Raw genomic sequence first — 19,626 nt, 5'->3', positions numbered from 1 at the left:
TGGTCCCATTACTTCTGAAGTTGGGGACACAGGGAGAAAGGAATGCTGGTGCTATGCCCTTTTTATTTAACCTGGAACCCAGGCCTTGGAACATTGCTGCTCAGCATGAGGATGGGCCTTGCCACCTTCTCTTTCTGCTCATGACTGCGGATGTGAGGTGACTAGATGCTGCAAGGCCCTCTCTTCATTTCTTTGTAGGATGATGGACTGTAAGATTGTAACCTGCAGTTGTGAACTAAATCAAACAAGCAAACAACCCCCCCTCCCCCCAGTCAGTTCTTGTCAGGCAGTGTATCTTAGTATCAGAAATGAAACCAGAACACATGGACTCTTTTGTTTTGTTGTGAGGCACTTTCCTGTCCTGCACCCGACACAGAAAGCTTCATGGGAAGAAATCCATAGCATGGCTCTCAGCCAGCATCCATGAGACTGAAGCAGGAGGATGACAAGAGTGATTTCAACCCGGACTATATAATGAGACCGTATTTCCTAGGAAGAAGTACTGCATGTATTTAACATATAGAAGTAGACATAGATCACCAAGCTATTCTTTTTCCAGTGGCACGACTAAGTAAGTCTCCTTGGGTACTTGTATTTAGGTTCAAGTTATCCCCCCAACCACTGCACACACATTTAAAAAATAAGCCTTAAAAATAGATTAATTAGTTCTTCCTGGCTAGTAATCTTTAAGAGATTTTGATCTTTTTGTTTTTAAATTTTAATTTATGTGTATGTGTGTGTATTTATGTGTATTTAATTTTGATCTGTGTGGGTCAGCAAGATCTTATGGAGCTATGTGAGTCCAGGAACCTTAGGCGACCAGAAGAGGGCACTAGATCCCCTGGCACTAAAGCTATGGGCAGTTGTGAGATGCCAGGTCAGTTTTGGGAACTGAACTTTGAACCTCCAAAGAGAAATAAGCACCTTAATCACTGAACCATCTTTCTAGTCCTCTCAAAGTAATACTATACATAGTCCCCCTTATTCTAGGACAGAAGTAAACAATCTGTTCTTATAAACTCAATCTGACCCATGGACTAAAAGTGGGTTGGTATTAACTGTAAAATAAACCATATGAAATTGAGGTGTCAGAAGCCACAGACACACTCCTCTAGCTTTGGATCAACGTGAAGCACCCTATGGCTGCTTTCCAGTGATAATCAACTTACTAGTTGTGACGAGACTAAAAAGTACCCTATTCTCTACGGAGATGTGTGATGATTGACACAAACCTGGCCTTTTGTAGACAGGTGTTTGCAAATACAAGTCAAGAAGGTATTTGTTCAAGAGTGCTATAACTGTTGGCCTGCAATTGAAATGCAATTTCTACCTGTTATGGAGATTCGAATCATTAAAATAACATGTTTTAAAGCAAGCTTTATACTAAGCTCAACAGGTAAATGAAGGTGAGCTGGATGGGTCTGGTTTTTAATTAACAGTTCCCATATCCTTTGGGCATTCTCAGTATTACTGAAGGTATGTGGGATGGAGTTTGTAGATAACCTTTCCTGGGCAAAGGGAGAGGAGATGAAGCCTGTCTGGGAATCAGTCCTCTCTAGCAGCCTGAACTGTACTTCAGGAAATCAAGTGGGGATAAGAGATTAATTAAATAATAAATAAGCACTTAGGATTGGGTGGAACTTTTAACTCTAAGCCCATTGTGCACATGTCTGAAGTTTGTCATTGAAGTGAGCGTCTGACATAGTGGGCTTGACTTCTGGTGTCTGCAACACTGCTTTCCCACAGGTAATATATAAATAAGGCAGCATTCTTACAGACAAGCAGTTGCTGCTCTGTGCCCTGTGCCCTGTGCCCTGTGTCCTGTGCTTGGAGACCAAGTACTCAGTTCGACCACAGAGGAAGCCACACAGGTAACTTTTGGAACGATGTAGCTAAACCTTCACAGACCAGTGGCACCAACAGGTATCATTTCAAAACAAGATTTGGCAACCAAGGTGCAAAACAATTTCACAGTGCACAGCCACAGTTCCTCCCAGATCCAGAGAAAACACATTAGGTGAATGTCCACATACGTTTGTATTGACTCTGCATCCACAGATTCAGTCAACCACAAATCAAAAAGTGTTTTTAATTGTGTCTGCACTGAATATTTTAAAACTTAAAAATGTTTTCTTCATTGTTCCGTCCTCAATGATAGAAGGACAGCTGTCACCTTAACCTCTAGGTTCTGAGTCATCTAGAAACTGTGCCCAGAGGTTATACACAGACATTATCTATGGGCTATGAAGGCTTTGAGCCACTGTGAATTCTGAGCTTTGTTGGGTCGGAATCTTTTGTGGCTACTGGGGAAACACCGTAGTTTATAGATGGTGAAACTATTTTACAAATTATGACTTAACTTTGGTACTTTTCAAGGCTTAGCCAGGAAATAGTGGTATGTCTGAAGTCCTGGGATCCAGTGGTGCTGTTCCCAAGCCTTGCTTTGTTTATTTCCAGTCCTTCTGATTGTGAGGGTTTATGATATGAACAATGTTTTCTCCTTGCCACTCAAACTGCATTTCAGCAGTAGGCAGTGAAAGTCGCCAGGCCACTCTCCAGGTTGTAGTAGTATGGGGCAGCGGCCGGGTTGAGTCCCCAAAACCCCAGCCGCTTGGCTCGGCTAGCTTATGCCCCAAATAATTACACGGACACTGTATTCTTTTAAACACTGCTCTGGCCCATTTCTAATCATCTGTGTAGCGCCCCTAGGTGCGCTTACCGGGAAGATTCTAGCCTAAGTCCATCCTGGGTCGGAGCTGGGGCATGGTGTGCGTCTTCCCTGGAGCAGGTAGCATGGCGTCTCTCTTGCCTCTGCTACGGAGAGGAGAGCTGCGGAGTCTGACCTCACTTCCTCTTCCTCCCAGCGTTCTATTCTGTTTACTCCACCCACCTAAGGGTGGGCCTATCCAATGGGCCTAGCAGTTTCTTTATTGCTTACAATGAAATCAACAGATTGATATATGACACTCCCACATCACTTCCCCTTTTTCTGTTTAAACAAAAAAAGGAAGGCTTTAACCTTAACATAGCAAAATTACATATAACAAAACAGTTATCAAGTAAAAATTACATCAGAAACATTCATACATATAACAAAATTGACCGTAAATCTCTATCAATAAAGCAAAATCTATACTAATGCAAATTATTCATATCTATATCATATCCCCCTTTAAATGTAAAAGAACATTTATAAACTATATTTGGGAACATGGGCGCAGTTTTTTCTCTCCAAACTGCTTCCTGCTGAATGGGGGCGTCGTTAATCAGATTATTTAGGGTGTAACCTGTGTGCCAGGTTTATCTCAGTTGGCAGTTGAGCAAAGCAATTTTCTGAAGATGTTCACAGCAACCCTTCAGGAGGACGTGGTCCATCATACCAAATCGGGATAGAAGAAATCCAAAGGGTCTGGTCCTCTGTGAAAACAAAAGAAGACTCTCTCCAAAGCATCATATCCTTAGACCCAAATTCTGAAGTCATACCCTCATGATATCCGTTCTGGTTCCACTTGGCAGCCCATATAATGAAATGTCTCTCTGTACTTAGCTCCTTCACAGTCAAAAATTTTAAAGAAAACACAATAATACAAAGAATCCAGACTCTCTGTGAATTTTTCATCTTTACGCGGCTTATTTTTACTCTATCACTTTACTTTATTCTGTCTCTTTAAAGACTTTACTTTTACTTTTTTTTTTTTTAACCATTAACTTTATTCTCTATATTCTTTTTCTTCTCTCTCCCAAGCCTACGTACATTCGTCCAACAGTGTGACTCATTCAGTGGTCTGAATCTGTCCTATTGTGAATCTGCAATTTTTTACCATCCAGGAGCACTTTTGATTTGCGCCTTTAAATCACTAGGCGCTTAAGAATCTAAGCTGTGACATTCCTAGGTTAACTTTTTGCTTTTTGAGCATATATCTTTGACCTGGAATAACCCTGTAGACCAGGCTGTCTTTGAACTCTCAGAGATCCGCCTGTCTCTGCCTCCCAGGCATTGGGATTAAAGGCGTGTGCTACTACACCTTGAACTCACAGAGATCTGTTTATCTCTGCCTTCTAAGCACTGGGATTAAAGGCGTGTGCTACCACACCTTGAAGTCACAGAAGTTTGCTTTAAGAATTTTAACTTTTAGTCTGCATATATATATATATATATATATATTTTTTTTTTTTTTTTGGTTTTTCGAGACAGGGTTTCTCTGTGGCTTTGGAGCCTGTCCTGGAACTAGCTCTGTAGACCAGGCTGGTCTCGAACTCACAGAGATCCGCCTGCCTCTGCCTCCCGAGTGCTGGGATTAAAGGCGTGCGCCACCATCGCCCGGCCTAGTCTGCATATATTTTTAACACACTTTAAACCATTCAGAAATTTTCTGTCTTTGAATCTCTCTTTACTGTATATCTCTCTTTTTCTGACGACAAGAGCCTTTAATTTGCCAAGCAATATCAGTAGGACTAAAGGCGTGGCTTTGCCAGCTAGATCCAGTCCATTCCTTAGCTTTCCAGCCTCATGGCTGAGGTACAGGCTGCAAGGTCCCTGCCAGCCAGCGAGCTACAACAGACAACACTCAAATCCTCTCTCGGTAGCCGGCCCTCCTGCCTCAAACAGTCAGAGTTTGCCCTGGCAGGACAGCCCAGAAAGCTGGCATTTTTAAATGCGCAGCTTTTTTCCTGCTACGGCTGAAAACCGAAAAGCATGTGTTCAGCTTTTCTTCAACACTGTTTAAGTGTTTTGTGGCAGGACCTCTTAATGAGCCACAGGGTTTTGCAGCTAAAGCTGAGTCAGGAAGCCTCTTGGGGCTACCAGGTAGGAGCGGCACTCAGCACTTTAATTCTGAGACTGAGCGTGCAGCACAGAAATTCTTTTCATCCAAGTAACATCCAAATCTGACAGGCAGAGCACTGCGCAGTCTAAAAACACGTCTCTGTATGGCGGCAGGAATCCGCCATGCTCTTCCGCCTGCCTAAGCCTGATTCTGCCTTCTGCCCAGGAGCAGGCGGGAAGCTCTGAGTCATCGCACCGCACCGTCTCAGAGCACTCTCCTTCCGATCCCAAGCGGGAACACAAACATAAAGCCAGAGTTTGCACTGGCGGCAAAGCCCCAGGAAGCCGCGCTTTAAAATGACACAGCGTTTTTTCTGCTGCTGTTGCCGAATCAGGAAATCTCTCTACCGCACGCCACCAACAAACAGCAAAAATCTGTGTTAAACTCTCTCTCCCTTATTTTTAAGCCTTCTCAAGTTTTTTGTGGACTCAGTTAGCCACACGTCTGGGCGTCATTTGTAGTAATATGGGCGGCGGCAGGGCTGCGTCCCCAAACACCCCAGCCGCCTGCCCTGCCCTGCCCGGCTAGCTTATGCCCCAAATAATTACACGGACACTGTATTCTTTTAAACACTGCTCTGGCCCATTTCTAATCATCTGTGTAGCGCCCCTAGGTGCGCTTACCGGGAAGATTCTAGCCTAAGTCCATCCTGGGTCGGAGCTGGGGCATGGTGTGCGTCTTCCCTGGAGCAGGTAGCATGGCGTCTCTCTTGCCTCTGCTACGGAGAGGAGAGCTGCGGAGTCTGACCTCACTTCCTCTTCCTCCCAGCGTTCTATTCTGTTTACTCCACCCACCTAAGGGTGGGCCTATCCAATGGGCCTAGCAGTTTCTTTATTGCTTACAATGAAATCAACAGATTGATATATGACACTCCCACATCACCAGGTGACTGAGCTGAGCACTGGAGAGCACAGAGGTATTGCAGACAGGTCTGAGAGACTGACCCCATCCACTTTTTAAAAGATAGAATGCTACTTTAGTAAATTCTCATTTTATTCCAGTTCAAATATCTTTGACACTCATTAGTCTCATGAAGGCTGTTCTTCTCCACTGTGGCGGGAAAGGGTCCCCATGGTGAATCCTACAGGTGGATTGTGGGAAAGCAGTCCTCTCTCAAACATGATGAGCAGCAAGCCACCTCAGCTGTATAATCTTAGTACCTTTTCTATTTGTGATTCATTATGCCCAAGGTCCCGAGGGAAGGAGCTGAGAGATAGAACCGCATCTCCTGCATCTGTCATTGATGCAGAAGAGAAATGTTGAATCCTTTTGAAGACTTTGATTCTATCATCTCAGGACAGGGTGTTGATGTCCTGCTGAAATCATCTGAAGATGGGGAGGCATGTAACAACCCGCCTCTGCTTGAAGCATCTCAGGAGACTGTCAGTGATGCAATTTTAAAACAGGTTGACGGCGCCAAGGGACATTCAATCTGTTGGTTTCAAAGGAGATTACCCTCCTCTCTCTCTCTCTCCTCCAGGCTCACAGGCATGAACCTCCCATCACCCGTGATCAGCAGCAAGAACTGGCTCCGGCTCCACTTCACGTCGGACAGCAACCATCGGCGCAAGGGGTTCAACGCTCAGTTCCAAGGTAAGACAGCGTTTACTCAACAAATGCACAAAGAAATAAGTAAATGACATGTGAAACCCTGGTCTTTCTCCACCCTGAGACTGTGGGACGTTCCCAAAGGAAGAAAATGAAACTTGCGTTTGAAGATGCCTTCTCTCCCATTTACTTAGAAGCCACCAGCTATGGAGGGTGTGTGGGAAGTAGTGGCTGTCACTGGTTAATGATCCTTGGCCCTCTTATGGTCTACAGCAGCAACTGGATTAACTGAAAAGCAATTAAGCATTAGATAATAAATTTATATTAGCACTCGTTGTACTTACCTTCCACACAACAAATAAACACTCACAGCCATTTATCCATTATTTACACGTTTAGAGTGGGCGAGTACACAGGTTGTACTTCAAAATTTAAATGAATTTTGATATAACATTTAGTTCTAAAACATCCCTACTCTTGAAAAATACAGCTACCAGATTTAGTAATTTTCATGTCATGAGCCTTGAAATAAAGATGTCGTTATTTAGCTAAGCACAGCTGTCTTGTGGTTCTGAAATGATCTCTGTGCACCCAATTCCTAACTTTTGTGCCTGGATCCTGAGCCTTTCCAATCATCAGTAACCCCTATTAACATAACAGAAAGGGATTCCATTGATAAGTGGCCTCCTACTTACAAATAAAAAAATCATGCTCAAAGTTCTGGATGGCGGAGGAGCTCAGGAGCCTTTCTGAAACTATTGGCTCCTGGGGGACTCAGGGAGATTCAAAGTCGTTTTTTTTTTTTAGCTCTATTCCCACTGGTGAGTTCACCAAGCCCCAGTGGATAGTTTCTACCCCATGGTCTCACGCAGCCTTGTAACTCCAGGTTACAAAGAAAACAGAAGCGTGTGAATGTAGGCAATGTGTAGGTGGACTTGGGGAGGATAACAGAGTTGGGTGAGGAATGATTAAAATGAATTGTGTAAATGTATGGACATATCAAAGAATAAATTTAATTCATAAGAAATTATAAAATCCCCCAGATGGACTTCCCATGATTCACCCACATCGGGGCTTGAGAATGTGGCTCCCAGCAAAGCCATGTTTCTTTAATTTGCAAAGCACAGGAAGTCACATATATTACTGTGCCGCTCTTCTCTGATCAAGTAGAAAAGGACCGACTTTCTGGGAATGAAATCTGGGTGGTGTTGAGTTTGGGGATGGGGCTTGTTGATGGCCATCCAGGCCTAGGACTGGGTGCAAACACAGAAGTCACCTGACCTTAAATCTAGGGGTATCTTGTTCACCATAGTAAATTTGAGTGGAGGTCATGGACCATCTCACTGCTTCTCTATGTAGAGTCTAAGTTTTCATCTTTACCTTCACGATGCGGCCCACCATACTGGACATTTAGAGTAGGAACTGCCTGTGGTCCCATCTATCCTGGGCCATAGGCAAAGCCAAGAACTTTATTATAAGCACAGCTACCTCTGTTGGTCTGTCTTTAAGGTCTTTTATCGTATCACGTTTGCTGTGATGGAATAAGTATGGGAAGGACCTGGTAATGGGGGAAGCGCTGTCACATGGACACAGAGTGGAAGGAGCAGAAAAGAGGACACTAGTTCTGGTGGGGATCTCTTTCTGCAGCTTCTCTGTCCATCACATGAGTGAAGGGACCTGGCTCTGAGTGAAAGGGACAGCCTTTGGTCTCTAGAACTCTTCCAGGCTGGTCATCGAGTGTGGTGGGTTTGCAGCCCCTAATGTTTTGAAGAATCTTTTTTTTTACACTATCGTTTAGCTGTGGATAATGTTTTTTGATATCATCCTTCAGGCCTCATTATTTGTCTATGTGATTGGAAGAATTAGAGAATACAGACTATCCAGCTTAAAAATGACTCAGACTGGAAGACAAGAAACACACAGACTAGGGGAAAATCAAATATACACAGTTTTAAAATTGTAAGCTACGTTTCTGAAATTTATAAACATACAAAGTAGAAAGTAACTGTAAATGAATATTACATATAATTGAAGTATAATTAAATATATAATTTAAGCACATATTTCATTTGAGTGCTACATAACTAAATTATGTGAGTAAACCATATAAATGCACCTCAGTCATTTATATATGTATATATAGAAACAGATACACAGAAAGAGAAAGTGAGAGGAGAGAGAGAGAGAGAGAGCGAGAGCGAGAGAGAGAGAGAGAGAGAGAGAGAGAGAGAGAGAGAGAGAAGGTGAAGAGGAAGAAGGGATGAGAAAAGATTAGGAAAAATTGTACCAGGGTTTAAAAGAATCTCTAAGCACTGCCAAATTATAAGGCCACATCACCCTAGTTGAACAAGAAACTGTATATTGAACCCTTCAGCCTGTCTGCAGGTTCAGTTCAGCACTGTGGGTAGATGAACGCACCTGCTTGCTCATGAGCTCACGGGCTCTTTGACTAGGACTACATCTTAACACATCCTTCACCATGGATCCAGACACAATGTCACCCATCTGAGAAGGGCATTGACCTAGCAGAGGCTTCACGATTGACACCAGGAATTACTGAGCTGGATCATGGCTAATGGAGAACATGCAGAAAAGCCTGCATTTAATTTTCTGGCTCCAGAGGGCAGACCCATCACCACTGAAGGGACACTGCAGGGAGAGGCAGGTTGCTGGCTCTAGAAAAAAAAAACTCAAGAATGCCAGAGATAAGGAGTGATGACAGTGACTAGGGATGCTATCTTCCCTGACTCCCAGTACCATGTTCTGGCTGAAGATACCCTCAGATCACTCTTGTGAGAAGCCCATGGCTGTCACATGGAAAATGTGTCCTACAACAGCCCTCTTCCCTCTGCGTGGTTTGAATACCGAAGAGCTCCAAACCCTATTTTCTTTTTACAAACTTAACACAGTAAGGGAGATTATCAGCACTGTTGGTCAACAATCATAGCACTTCAAATGCATGCAGAATTGACCAAATGCCTTTACTCCACTTTATTAGTACACTTCTGTCAAAGGTTCAGGGTTTAGGGATGATTTCTTTTATTTTAACAGGAAGAGAGAACCTTAAAGAACATAGGGTTAGCAGTTTACAGGCTGTTAAATGCACACAGACCTGCGTAGGGATGAATACGCTTAAAGGCCAGGAAACTATAGAGGAGCCCATTGGGTTGGAATAAGGAGACTTTTCAGGGGAGGTGCGTGGTAGACAATGGAGCAAAGCAAACAAGGGGAAGAGGGCAAAGTCATGAGGGGTGGGGGCTTGCAGAAATTAATGAAGATAAAATACGTATAAAAATCCACACAGAGATTTATTACTTGGTAAACCAGTTCAAATTATAAAATAAACTTGAAAGTACATTTGTAGGTTTGCTAGCCTTTTAAGGTTTCTGGCGGTCACACCCGTTGCTTGAAGCCATCCATACATGGAGATCCCTTGAGAATTAAGGGACTCGAGGACAGTGCAGAAGCCCTGTGTGGCTCCCATCAACTGTTTACAGTTCCATAGATCGTCCTCAATGGATGATTGTTGTGTTCTCCCGAAGGAGGGCTTCACAGGCACAAAAAGAAAGAAAACATTCTTCAGGTTTTGACACTTTTCTCAGCTAAATAAACAGCCACCGCCATGGGATATCACTTCCTATCTTGTCTTGTGATTTTTTAACTGTCACCTCAAAACCCCTCCTTCCTGGAATCATCTGGCTTCTCCTTAGCCCTCCCTTCCTCACCCGTGGCATCCAGACATGCCTACATGAGACGTAGGGATGATTAGCAAGCCAGGCTGCCTTGCTGGTGCGGCTGCTGCTGCTGCTGCTGTTGCTGTTTTGAATGTGCACTCGCTTTTACGATGGTCCTATGAACAGAAACTGCCACAGAGTCAGAGCGGCCCCTCCAATAGATCTGTAGAACCTGCGGCACATATTGGCCTCATAGTATATGACAGATTTATGTGGGACACATTATTTCTCTAAAGCAGCTGAAAATGGAGCCCATTCTTTATATGATGCTTCCACCATTAATTATAATTAAATAAGGTCCTCGTTAGCTCTATCCATCATATGGGCGTTTTTGATGTCTACAAGATGAATTTTTAAAAAACACATTAATCTTGAACCTTGAAAGCCTGTGTCCTGAATAGGCATCTCTGAGCTGGGCTTCAGTTCTCAGCGTATTCACCTGGCTATCAATGAAATCTTGGTTTTTCACAAGATGCAACCCCATCGATTTCTGTAATGGATAAATCATTTTGAAAGAAAGTGTTTGTAATAAAGTTCCAATTTAAGTAGGAAACACCCTGTCTCATAAATCAAGAGAAAATCTGATGGCAACTTGAAAGCTTGTGTTGACACAAATAATTAGCTTGCTTTTTAGGTTATGGCTCTATATAAGTATTGATTTTCCTTTTATTTAAAATGAAGGCCTTTATACAAAATGGGGACTTCTGTGTTATTAAAAATGCATTTGGGAAATTGAAACTTCATGTGCCCAGATTTATAAAACCTCTGTGTTACCCATTCTCCTGTATGCACAGTCCCTGCAAGTGTTGTGTAGACAAGATCTCGGAGACACAAGCCCCCTAGGTCCTAGTGTCTACACGTGTGTACCTGCCTCTCCCCAGAGAATGCTACATCTGTGAATGGGGAAGGAACATTACCTGGGACCGAGAATGAGCTTGCCTGGCATTCCTTTAGGAAATGAAGGCAATCAAAGGCCCACATCTATCCAGTGCCCCTGGACCACTGGCCTACAGAGGAGAACAGGCAGCTGGGGGTGCCCTGGCTGGCCATATAGGGGTGGCGGCTGACAACGTACTGCCATCTGGGGCGCTACAAACTGAGTGAGATGCCAGGCAAGGTATTTTCCTGCGAAATAACCTAGCAAAAAGGCAATCTGATTCCTTCTCATTTATTCTGGAAACCTAAATTTTTGTAAGAAAAATCATCTTGATAAACATAAATTCACTCAAATTAGACATGCATAACTATTTTCCCCCAAAATATGCTTTCATTTCTCTCAGAGCAGAAGTCTTTGGCAGCTGCCAACTCCAGGAACATTTGTATGCTCCAATCTCCAATCTCTGAACTCTTTTTGGGGCTCACATACTATCAATCAGCATCCCTGTTATCTGTGATTCTCGTTCTTACTCTGTTGAACAGGCTTAATCATATCTACTTCTCAGACATAAAAGAGGAGAAAGTGTTGGTTTAGACTCTGTAAGACACCTTCAATGTTAGAGCATTACTTACTCCCTGTAGGAGGCTTGGTCCTGCTTGGCCATCCTAACACATCCAAGTTCACATCCTGATGCTGGTTCTAGGCTTGCCAACTACCTGGCTAGGCACTCCCAAGCTGCTCCAGGTCGCTGGACCCCTGTGTAGCCTCTATTTTGACATCAAATTCTGCTTTTTAGCTCCATATCAGCTTCTTTGGTGCTTCCCTTTTCTTCCTAAACATTGAAAAGATCATTTCCTATTTATGTTTCCTCCTACTGTAAAGCCCCTACACACATCCTAAGCACAGGAGTCGAATTAGACCAGGCAGGTCAAGCCAAGAAATCATGAGTCACAGGCCAGGAGAATGGTATTCCAGAAGAGGCCAGGGTGTGCGGCCAGGATTTTCAAACTAGATCGTCGAGTTTGTGGTGTTACCGTGAACCAGAGGGGAAAGCAGAAATCAGGGCAACCCTGTGTTTCAGCTAACAGAATGTGTTTGCCATCCCATTGGATTCATAGCTCTCAGTGTGCGCATTCATTTCTGCCCCTCACCGTGGATGTGTCTCAGCAGCGCTGGGGTTACTGGTGTGCGCCACACCTGTCTCTACGATATGTACCTCCTGCCCTGCTCCAGAATGGTGTAATTCCACAGTCAGTTCCTCCTTACCAATGCCAATAGCAACCTCATGTGCTCTCTGTTCTACAGTGTTTTATCCATTGTACCCTCTTAGTACTGTGCGCATGTGCACAGGGCCATCTACTGGAGCAGGGGTTGCCTCTCATGGGCCACATCCCTGAAGAAAACTGACTCTCCCACTCCCAGAAGGCATCAGCTGCCAGGGGTGGGGATACAGGAATCTTTTCTTCATCCATACTGGTACTCTGTCTACCCTTAAGTTGTGCAAGCCGTGTGCATGCAGTTTTAACCTCTGAATTCATGTGTGCAATCAATCATGCTGTCCTGTCTGGTAAATTCTCTTTTCTACAGAGTTCTGCTCCCGACTTTTTTAATTTACAAATAAATAAATAAATATCCATAAACTGAAAGTGAAGTAAAAACTATACTAAAAAAATGTCTTAAAGGGCAAGTCCTGTGAAGAACTAATAAATAGAATTCCTTCTTTGCATTTGTCACCTCTAAGGGACACAGTGACTGAGAAGTGGCACAATAGGCTTGAGATGACAGCCTTTGTTCTGCTGCCTCTCCCCAGCCCAGTGCCTCAGTCCACTGACACAGCACATGGACTTTAGCAAAGGCATTTGGGGAAAAGGCAAGACGAAAATGCTGGGGTGTGCTGGAGAGATGGCTGAGTGGGAGGGTAAGCGCACTGACTGATCCTCCACAGGGCTTGAGTTCTGTTCCCAGCACCCACGCGGTGGCTCACAGCTGTGTGTATCTTGAGTCCCACGTGATCTGATACCTTCTTCTGGACTCTGAGGGTACTGTACGCGTGTGGTACACATGTCCACATGCCAGCAAAACACTCATACACATAAAATAAAAATAAATGAATCTTGAATAAAGAAAGAAAATATAGCTGGGTGTGGAGGTGTACTCCTTTAATTCAAGCACCCGGGAGGCAGAGGCAGTGGATCTCTGTGATTTTGAGGCCAGTCTGGTGGTCTACATGGTAAGTTCTAGGACAGCTAAGACCCTGTAGACAGCAACAGCAACAACAGAAAAAAAGGAAGGAAGGAAGGAAGAAGAAGGAAAAGAAAGAAAGGAAGGAAGGAAAAAAGGAAGGTATGGGAAGCAAGCAAGAAAGGAAGAAAGCACAAGGAAGTTAAAATTCATATTAAAGCCAGGAATAGTGACATATTATCATACAGTACAAGAGCCTGAGACAGGAGGATTGTTTCAAATTTAATGTTAATCTGAACCCCTTAGGTAGTTCAAAGCCAGTCAAGGCTACACAGATACACCTTGTCTTAAAAAAGAAAAACAGAAAAAAGGAAAGGAAAAGGAGAGAGAGAAAGAGAGGGGGGGGGTATTTTAAGATATGTGTGGTATGTGTTTGCCTATAATTCCAGTCCTTGACAGTCTGAGGCTGGATGATTACCACAAGTTCAAGGCTGCCCAGGTACATTGTGAGTGTGAGACCAGCTTGACTTCTTAGTTATAAAATAAAATACAGCTTCATAAAAAGTTCAGATGAAACATTTAAAAATATATAATTTATGGGCCTGGAGATGATTCAGGGGTTAAAAGCACATGCTGCCATTGCAGAGGACCAGCTCTGCTCGCAGCCCTGGAGCTGGGGGTCCTAAAGTCCCCTGTAACTCCAGCTCAGGGCCATCTGGCGCCTCTGCATCATCAGGTGTCTTTTATGTGCACACGCCCTCACTCACATGCTCACACATACAGATAGTTCTTAAAATACACTAGGAGCTAAAATTAATGTTGCATATTGTAGTGATAAAAGAAAATAAGAGTTTAATAACATTGTCAGATTTAGCTGTGACCTCTAAATTTTGGCTAACGGATCCTTTTGAAGGATGCTGATGTGTTGTCTGGCAGAAATCCGAGCCCTCACACCTCGAGTCACCAGTAGTGCCCATGCAGGAGCGCCAAGGCTGAGACCAGTGGCTTTTTGAGAGAGAGTGTAGTGGAACCTTAGGGCATAAACAACCCAACAAGCTAATAAACAAACATGCCAAGCATGTATCTACACCAGGCACTGGCACATCACATGCTTACACACCTGTCATAAATGCACATACTAGGTACACACCAGGAATATGCTCACACATCCCACATACCCCAAGGCACACAAACACACTGGCCACAACCACACACGTATGTACTCACATCCCAGGTATATTCAAATTCAATGCTAGCTAATTATATTAGATACAATAGCATTTGATCTCAATTAAATCTATCTTTGTTTTGTCCCCTTGCTTTTATTATGACTCTCCACAGTCCACGTCAATATGCACACTGTTATAAAGCTAATTGTAAGTCTAAAATCCACTTCTGTCCTGGTATCCCAAGCCATACCCGTGCCGCCAGCACTGCAGCTCCACCACACCACAGCAGAGGTTAGCCAAAGGCTGGCAGAATGAAGGAGATAACGTTCCAGACGTCTTAAGTACCACTGCCCTGGCTGAGGATTCTTTTTTCTCAGTGCTAGATGATGGACAAACCCAGGGATGCCAGCGAACATTGACAAAGGGTCTGCAGCTACATGCCCCTCCTCAAATTTGGAAGCTGAAATCTGAAGGGGAAAGGTTGTGACCCACTTTTCTGGGCTGTATAAGCAGATGGCTGGGTATCTGGCCATTGAAGGAAAGCAGGCAATGGAGGCTTCGATGGCAGCTCTAGGAGCTGACTTGGAAGTCGATCTACCACTCTGTGGAAGGAGTATCAAAGACAGTGCCAGGCGATGGCAGAGCCCACAGAAGGAGTGGAGCCTCACAGCCAACAAAACTGTCATTGAAATACAATCTTCTAAAACGTTACTATGGAAATAATTTCAATATTTTCATTATTCTTCTAAGCTTTCTGATACATAGGGTTTTTTTCATAATGAGAAATGAGATGTACAGAGGAAAATTACATTAGGAAATTGAGTCTGTGGCCAGCTATCTTTGCCACTTAGAAGAAGACACACCATCCTACATTAGCACGAGCAACTTAAATGGCATTACACTAATCAGCTTATCTCTAGAACGCCAAAAAAAAATCGTGCTCATTTCTTCAGATACTTGTTGCATATGATAAGGATAGAAAATGCAGTTTTTGTTAATGTTATTGCCTCTATTCCTATAAGGTTTAATGTAAAATTATAACAGTTCTCTTTCTCTCTCTCTCTCTCTCTCTCTCTCTCTATATATATATATATATATATATATACACACACACACACACACACACACACACACACACACACACACACATACACACATACATATATTGGTTTTTCGAGACAGAATTTCTCTGTGTAGCAGCCCTGGCTGTCCTGGAACTAGCTCTGTATCTGTAGACCAGGCTGGCCTCCTCAAACTCTGCCTCCCAAGTGCTGGGATTAAAGGCGTGCACCTCCACCACCCGGCATTCTATAATTCCATTGTATAAATTAGCACCAGCTCACCAATCTGCTTACAGCAGTTTACATTCACTTTTGTCATTTAACCCTAAGTGCTGAGTGCTCTCTGTGGCTGATCCTGGGCACAAACGTCAGACAGGATCCCCTTCATGTACCACTGCCCACAGATCTGGTCCACTTGCAGAGCTCTTTACATACCAAGCAGCCAGTACGGTCCCAGCCAGCCTCTGTCTATAGACACGTGCCACTCTCCAGAGGCCTCATGCAGCCCTGGACACTCTTGTGAGTGAGGGACTCAGGCAATCACACTGCTCTAAGTGATAAGGATGAGTGTGAATCCCAGAAGCTATGGTGCACGGTACCTAGTGGTATCCGCCACCACTAACTAAATGGTAGAGGTGAGTGAGAAGACAGCAGGCTATGGTGGGCTATCCCCAGCTCCCTCTACAGAAGAGCAGGGATGCTGGGTTCCAAATGCCGTGAGACCTAAAGTCAGTTGTCAGTGGGGACTACCTACTCTGTCCCTCTTGTGCTCCAATTTTAAGAATGAGCAGCATCTGTAATACAACCTTTATTTCCTTGGTGCTGTATTAGTTTGGATATTATCTTTGTATTATTTGATAATGAGGACTTTATTCTCCCTCATACTTTTGGTAGTGCTCTGTTTGTGGAGGAGTTGTGCTGTATGGTGTGGCCCATGCAGGAATTTGTAGATGTACACAATTATATCTTATGTGTCTAGGAAGAATGTGAATTCTACCAGGGTATGGTCACGTGCACTGAAAGGATTCTGTCCATGTAAAATCTCTTCAGTCCTGTTGTGCACACTTTATCTTATTAATCTGACCCCCCTCGTTGTAGTAGAAGTTGTTCAATAACTCCTCTTCCTGGGAAGCCTTGCTCCCACTGTAAAGAAACAAAACATCTCTAACCATACACTTTTCCATTGCTGATCTGATTGTCTGGGAGCTCCTGGGCTTGGGAACTTCTGTCTGTCTAAGTTACAGCTACATTCCCAGTACTTAGAAAGCGTAGGTGTTCAGCCAATACCTGTTTTCAAAATAGTGGCAGGAAATACAACTGGCAAGTTTGGCAAGGAGCTGGAAAAGCTACTGCCCATATCATATAACGAAGGCTAGTCATGTTCAAAATTTCTTCTCGACCAGGCAAGTAATGCTGGCAGCAGTCCATACACACAATAGCCCATAACATAGCTCAGGGGTCAAGGCATGGAGTGCTTCCCACAAGATATAGAAGTCAGGAAGTCATTCAGGGATTGATGACACCATTCCATCCACATTCGAAGTATTTATGGGATAATTGAAATTTTCTTTACAAATAAAAATTTGCTTTTCATTGTCAAGCTGGGCAGAATTAGTAGCTACTGAACACATAAACACACACCAATAGCTGCTGCTCGTATATGCAGGAGCATGCCAACACAGAAATATATTGAAATATCCTACATGATAGTAATGCTTTCTAGATATCTTCTTGTTTGTTTCTTATATGGCCTTGAGTAGCCTACAGCTCATTATCCCCCTGAAGGTGCAGATGAGCCCCACCATACACGACTCTGTACATTTCAGAATCAACAAAGGACCTTGTACATGGAAGCCTTTATTGAATTCCAAGTTTAGAACACTAGAACTTTGGTTCTAAACTTACAAACCTATCTAAAAAGCTTGACGTAATTTTGCCAGGCAAACGGAGTGAGTGCATATACTTGTGGAGTAACAGCCAAAACATGGAGAAAATAAATGAGGAGCCTTAGGCCAAGTGAAAATTGCCATATTCGCCGTTCGAGGGAAATCTGGCTAGGGCATGTGAGCTGGAGGGATATCGTTCATTGGGAGTCTTTCACAGATGACATAGAGGCACACACTTGTCATCCCAGAAGGGACACCGTGGTAAGAGGAGCTCAACTTCCAGGCCAGCCTCTGCTAAATGGTGAGACCATAAGGTCACAGTGGCTTTTTTCCTTTTAATTTTCCTTTTATTAATCATGCCAGCTATTTTAAGAACTACTCCTGTATTACCCACTACTTGGGGTGGGGAACACTTAGTTCTTAGAACAGGAATAGGAGGCTTTTATGGACGTTTTTAGAAGGTAATTGAGAAGGTTATGTCTCTAACCCAGTGGGTAAAAGGTACATACTATGGTTTTACTGCTATTGCAACCACAGCTGCTTTTGACATTTTGGAATAGCGTCCAGGAATAGTGTAAACCTTGGCGACTGGTATCTCCAGCCCCGAGATGTCGAACTGGAAGAACCTGGGTGCCAAAGGAGCCACAGAATCACCAAGTTTTTCCTTCTTCTCCGTTGAGCAGCTTCACAGTATTTCTAGCCAGGAGCAAATCTATTGCTCCATTATGTTGTCAAACAGCCCCTATCAATGCCCTGAAAGTCGATGCCGGAATGAGATGCAGTGGATCCTCAGGAGATGTCAGACGGGATGTAGAATTCTGCACAGAGCTTTGTGTAAAGCTGAAGGCTCTTATTCTCCTGAAATGCAGCCTCCCGATTGCTTGAGTCAATTGCACAATTTAAGTCATATATAACTAATAGTAGTAGCTTTTAAACATGAAATAACTTTCTTAAATGCTAGTTTAGCACATTGGGTCTCACTGATAACAAGCTTTCTTTGAAAATTCTGTATATTTAAAAACATCAATATTTATTCTTTGAGCATTTCATAATGTGTGCAATGTGCATTTTTATTATTTATTTGATTTTGTATGTGCACACCTTACATATACCAAATGTGTTCAGGAGCCCATGGAGATCAGAAGAGACATCAGATCCCCTGGAACTGGAGTTATAGGAGTTGTGAGCTGCCAGGTGAACAGTGGGAACTGAACCTGGGTGCTCTCCAAGAGCCGCGAGTGCTCTTAACTACTGAGCCTTCTCTTTAGGTCCTATGTAATTATGATTATCTCTAAACCCCGACAACTTCCACTTCTTTGGGGGTACTTTTATTTTCACTAGAGGAGACACCCATACAGGTGCATATGCTTAAGCACAACTCTATTTCAAATGGGATTAAACTTTGATCAAAGGAGCAAAAAGAAGAGGTCCACTGTGAGGCTTCTTGAAAATGTTTTCAGAGCACAGTGCCCAGATATAAGTCTGTTGTCCCTGGCAGGAACAGACCTTCTAGACATTTTTCTCTGATCCTCTTGGGTTTCAAGTTTCCTATGCCTGGGCTAGCTTGTTGCTAGTGCTGAGTCAAGGCTATTCCTATACCCTCTCTCAATACTAACTTCATTCAGAGGTCCAGCTGAGAAGCAGCCTTGAAAAGGAGAACTCGTTGGTTTATTGTGGTGACCCTGGACTCCACCAAGCCTCAGTGACTTGCTCAAGGTTACTTCTGCTAGAGAGATTTGGAGCTTTCCTAAAGAGCACAGCTTCCTGTCAAGTACCTGCCCCTTGAGGTGGCCCTAGGTGAAAGGGCTAAATTGATAGAATCGGGCTCCTAGAGGAGGCTCTGTGTTCCCAAGGCAACCGCCTCACCTGACCCCACCTAGGGCTTGCCTAAGGCTTTGCCAGGGAACTCTCTGCTCCTACTAAGGCCTCTTCTTCCCTTCTGATAATCTATACTGTGCAAGGCTCTTACAGTCACAGGGACAGAAACACAGTCAACAGCTTTAAGAAAAGAGAATTCATAGGAGCAACATGTCTTCACACTGTCTGCTATGGTGTTCTTGTGCTAAACTCATGAGAAGCCCAAGGTCTGAGGTCAAATGTCTGCTTTTAAAATTCAACTTGTCCCATTAGAGAAAAGTAGGTAGCAAATCTAAAAGCACATGAGCTTTCCTTTTCTTAGGAAACAAGAGCTCAAGAATAGAGTTCTTACTCCTGGAAATGAAAAGGTAAATCTAATATTGTATGTACTTCTAAACACTCAGTGCCTACAGCTGCCTGGTTCTCTGTCCTCAGCAGGCACAGCCTGAGATTCATCCCTTCTACCCTTTCACAGTTCCCAGCACTC

General features: G+C 43.6%; 1 protein-coding gene across 2 annotated transcripts in view; it reads left to right on the top strand.

Annotated features, from left to right (window-relative positions):
- Csmd1 (CUB and Sushi multiple domains 1) overlaps window positions 1-19,626 on the top strand; it is a 1,402,422-nt gene that overhangs the window by 896,134 nt on the left and 486,662 nt on the right. For both annotated transcript variants that reach the window (XM_075986282.1, XM_075986281.1), the window contains exon 6: window positions 6,307-6,419. In XM_075986282.1, the coding sequence (XP_075842397.1) occupies window positions 6,307-6,419 (113 nt within the window). The remainder of the gene's footprint in view (window positions 1-6,306; window positions 6,420-19,626) is intronic.

Source organism: Microtus pennsylvanicus, chromosome 9 (genome assembly GCF_037038515.1).
Source record: "Microtus pennsylvanicus isolate mMicPen1 chromosome 9, mMicPen1.hap1, whole genome shotgun sequence".
Lineage (NCBI taxonomy): Eukaryota > Metazoa > Chordata > Mammalia > Rodentia > Cricetidae > Microtus > Microtus pennsylvanicus.
This window is presented reverse-complemented; position numbering and strand designations above follow the sequence as displayed.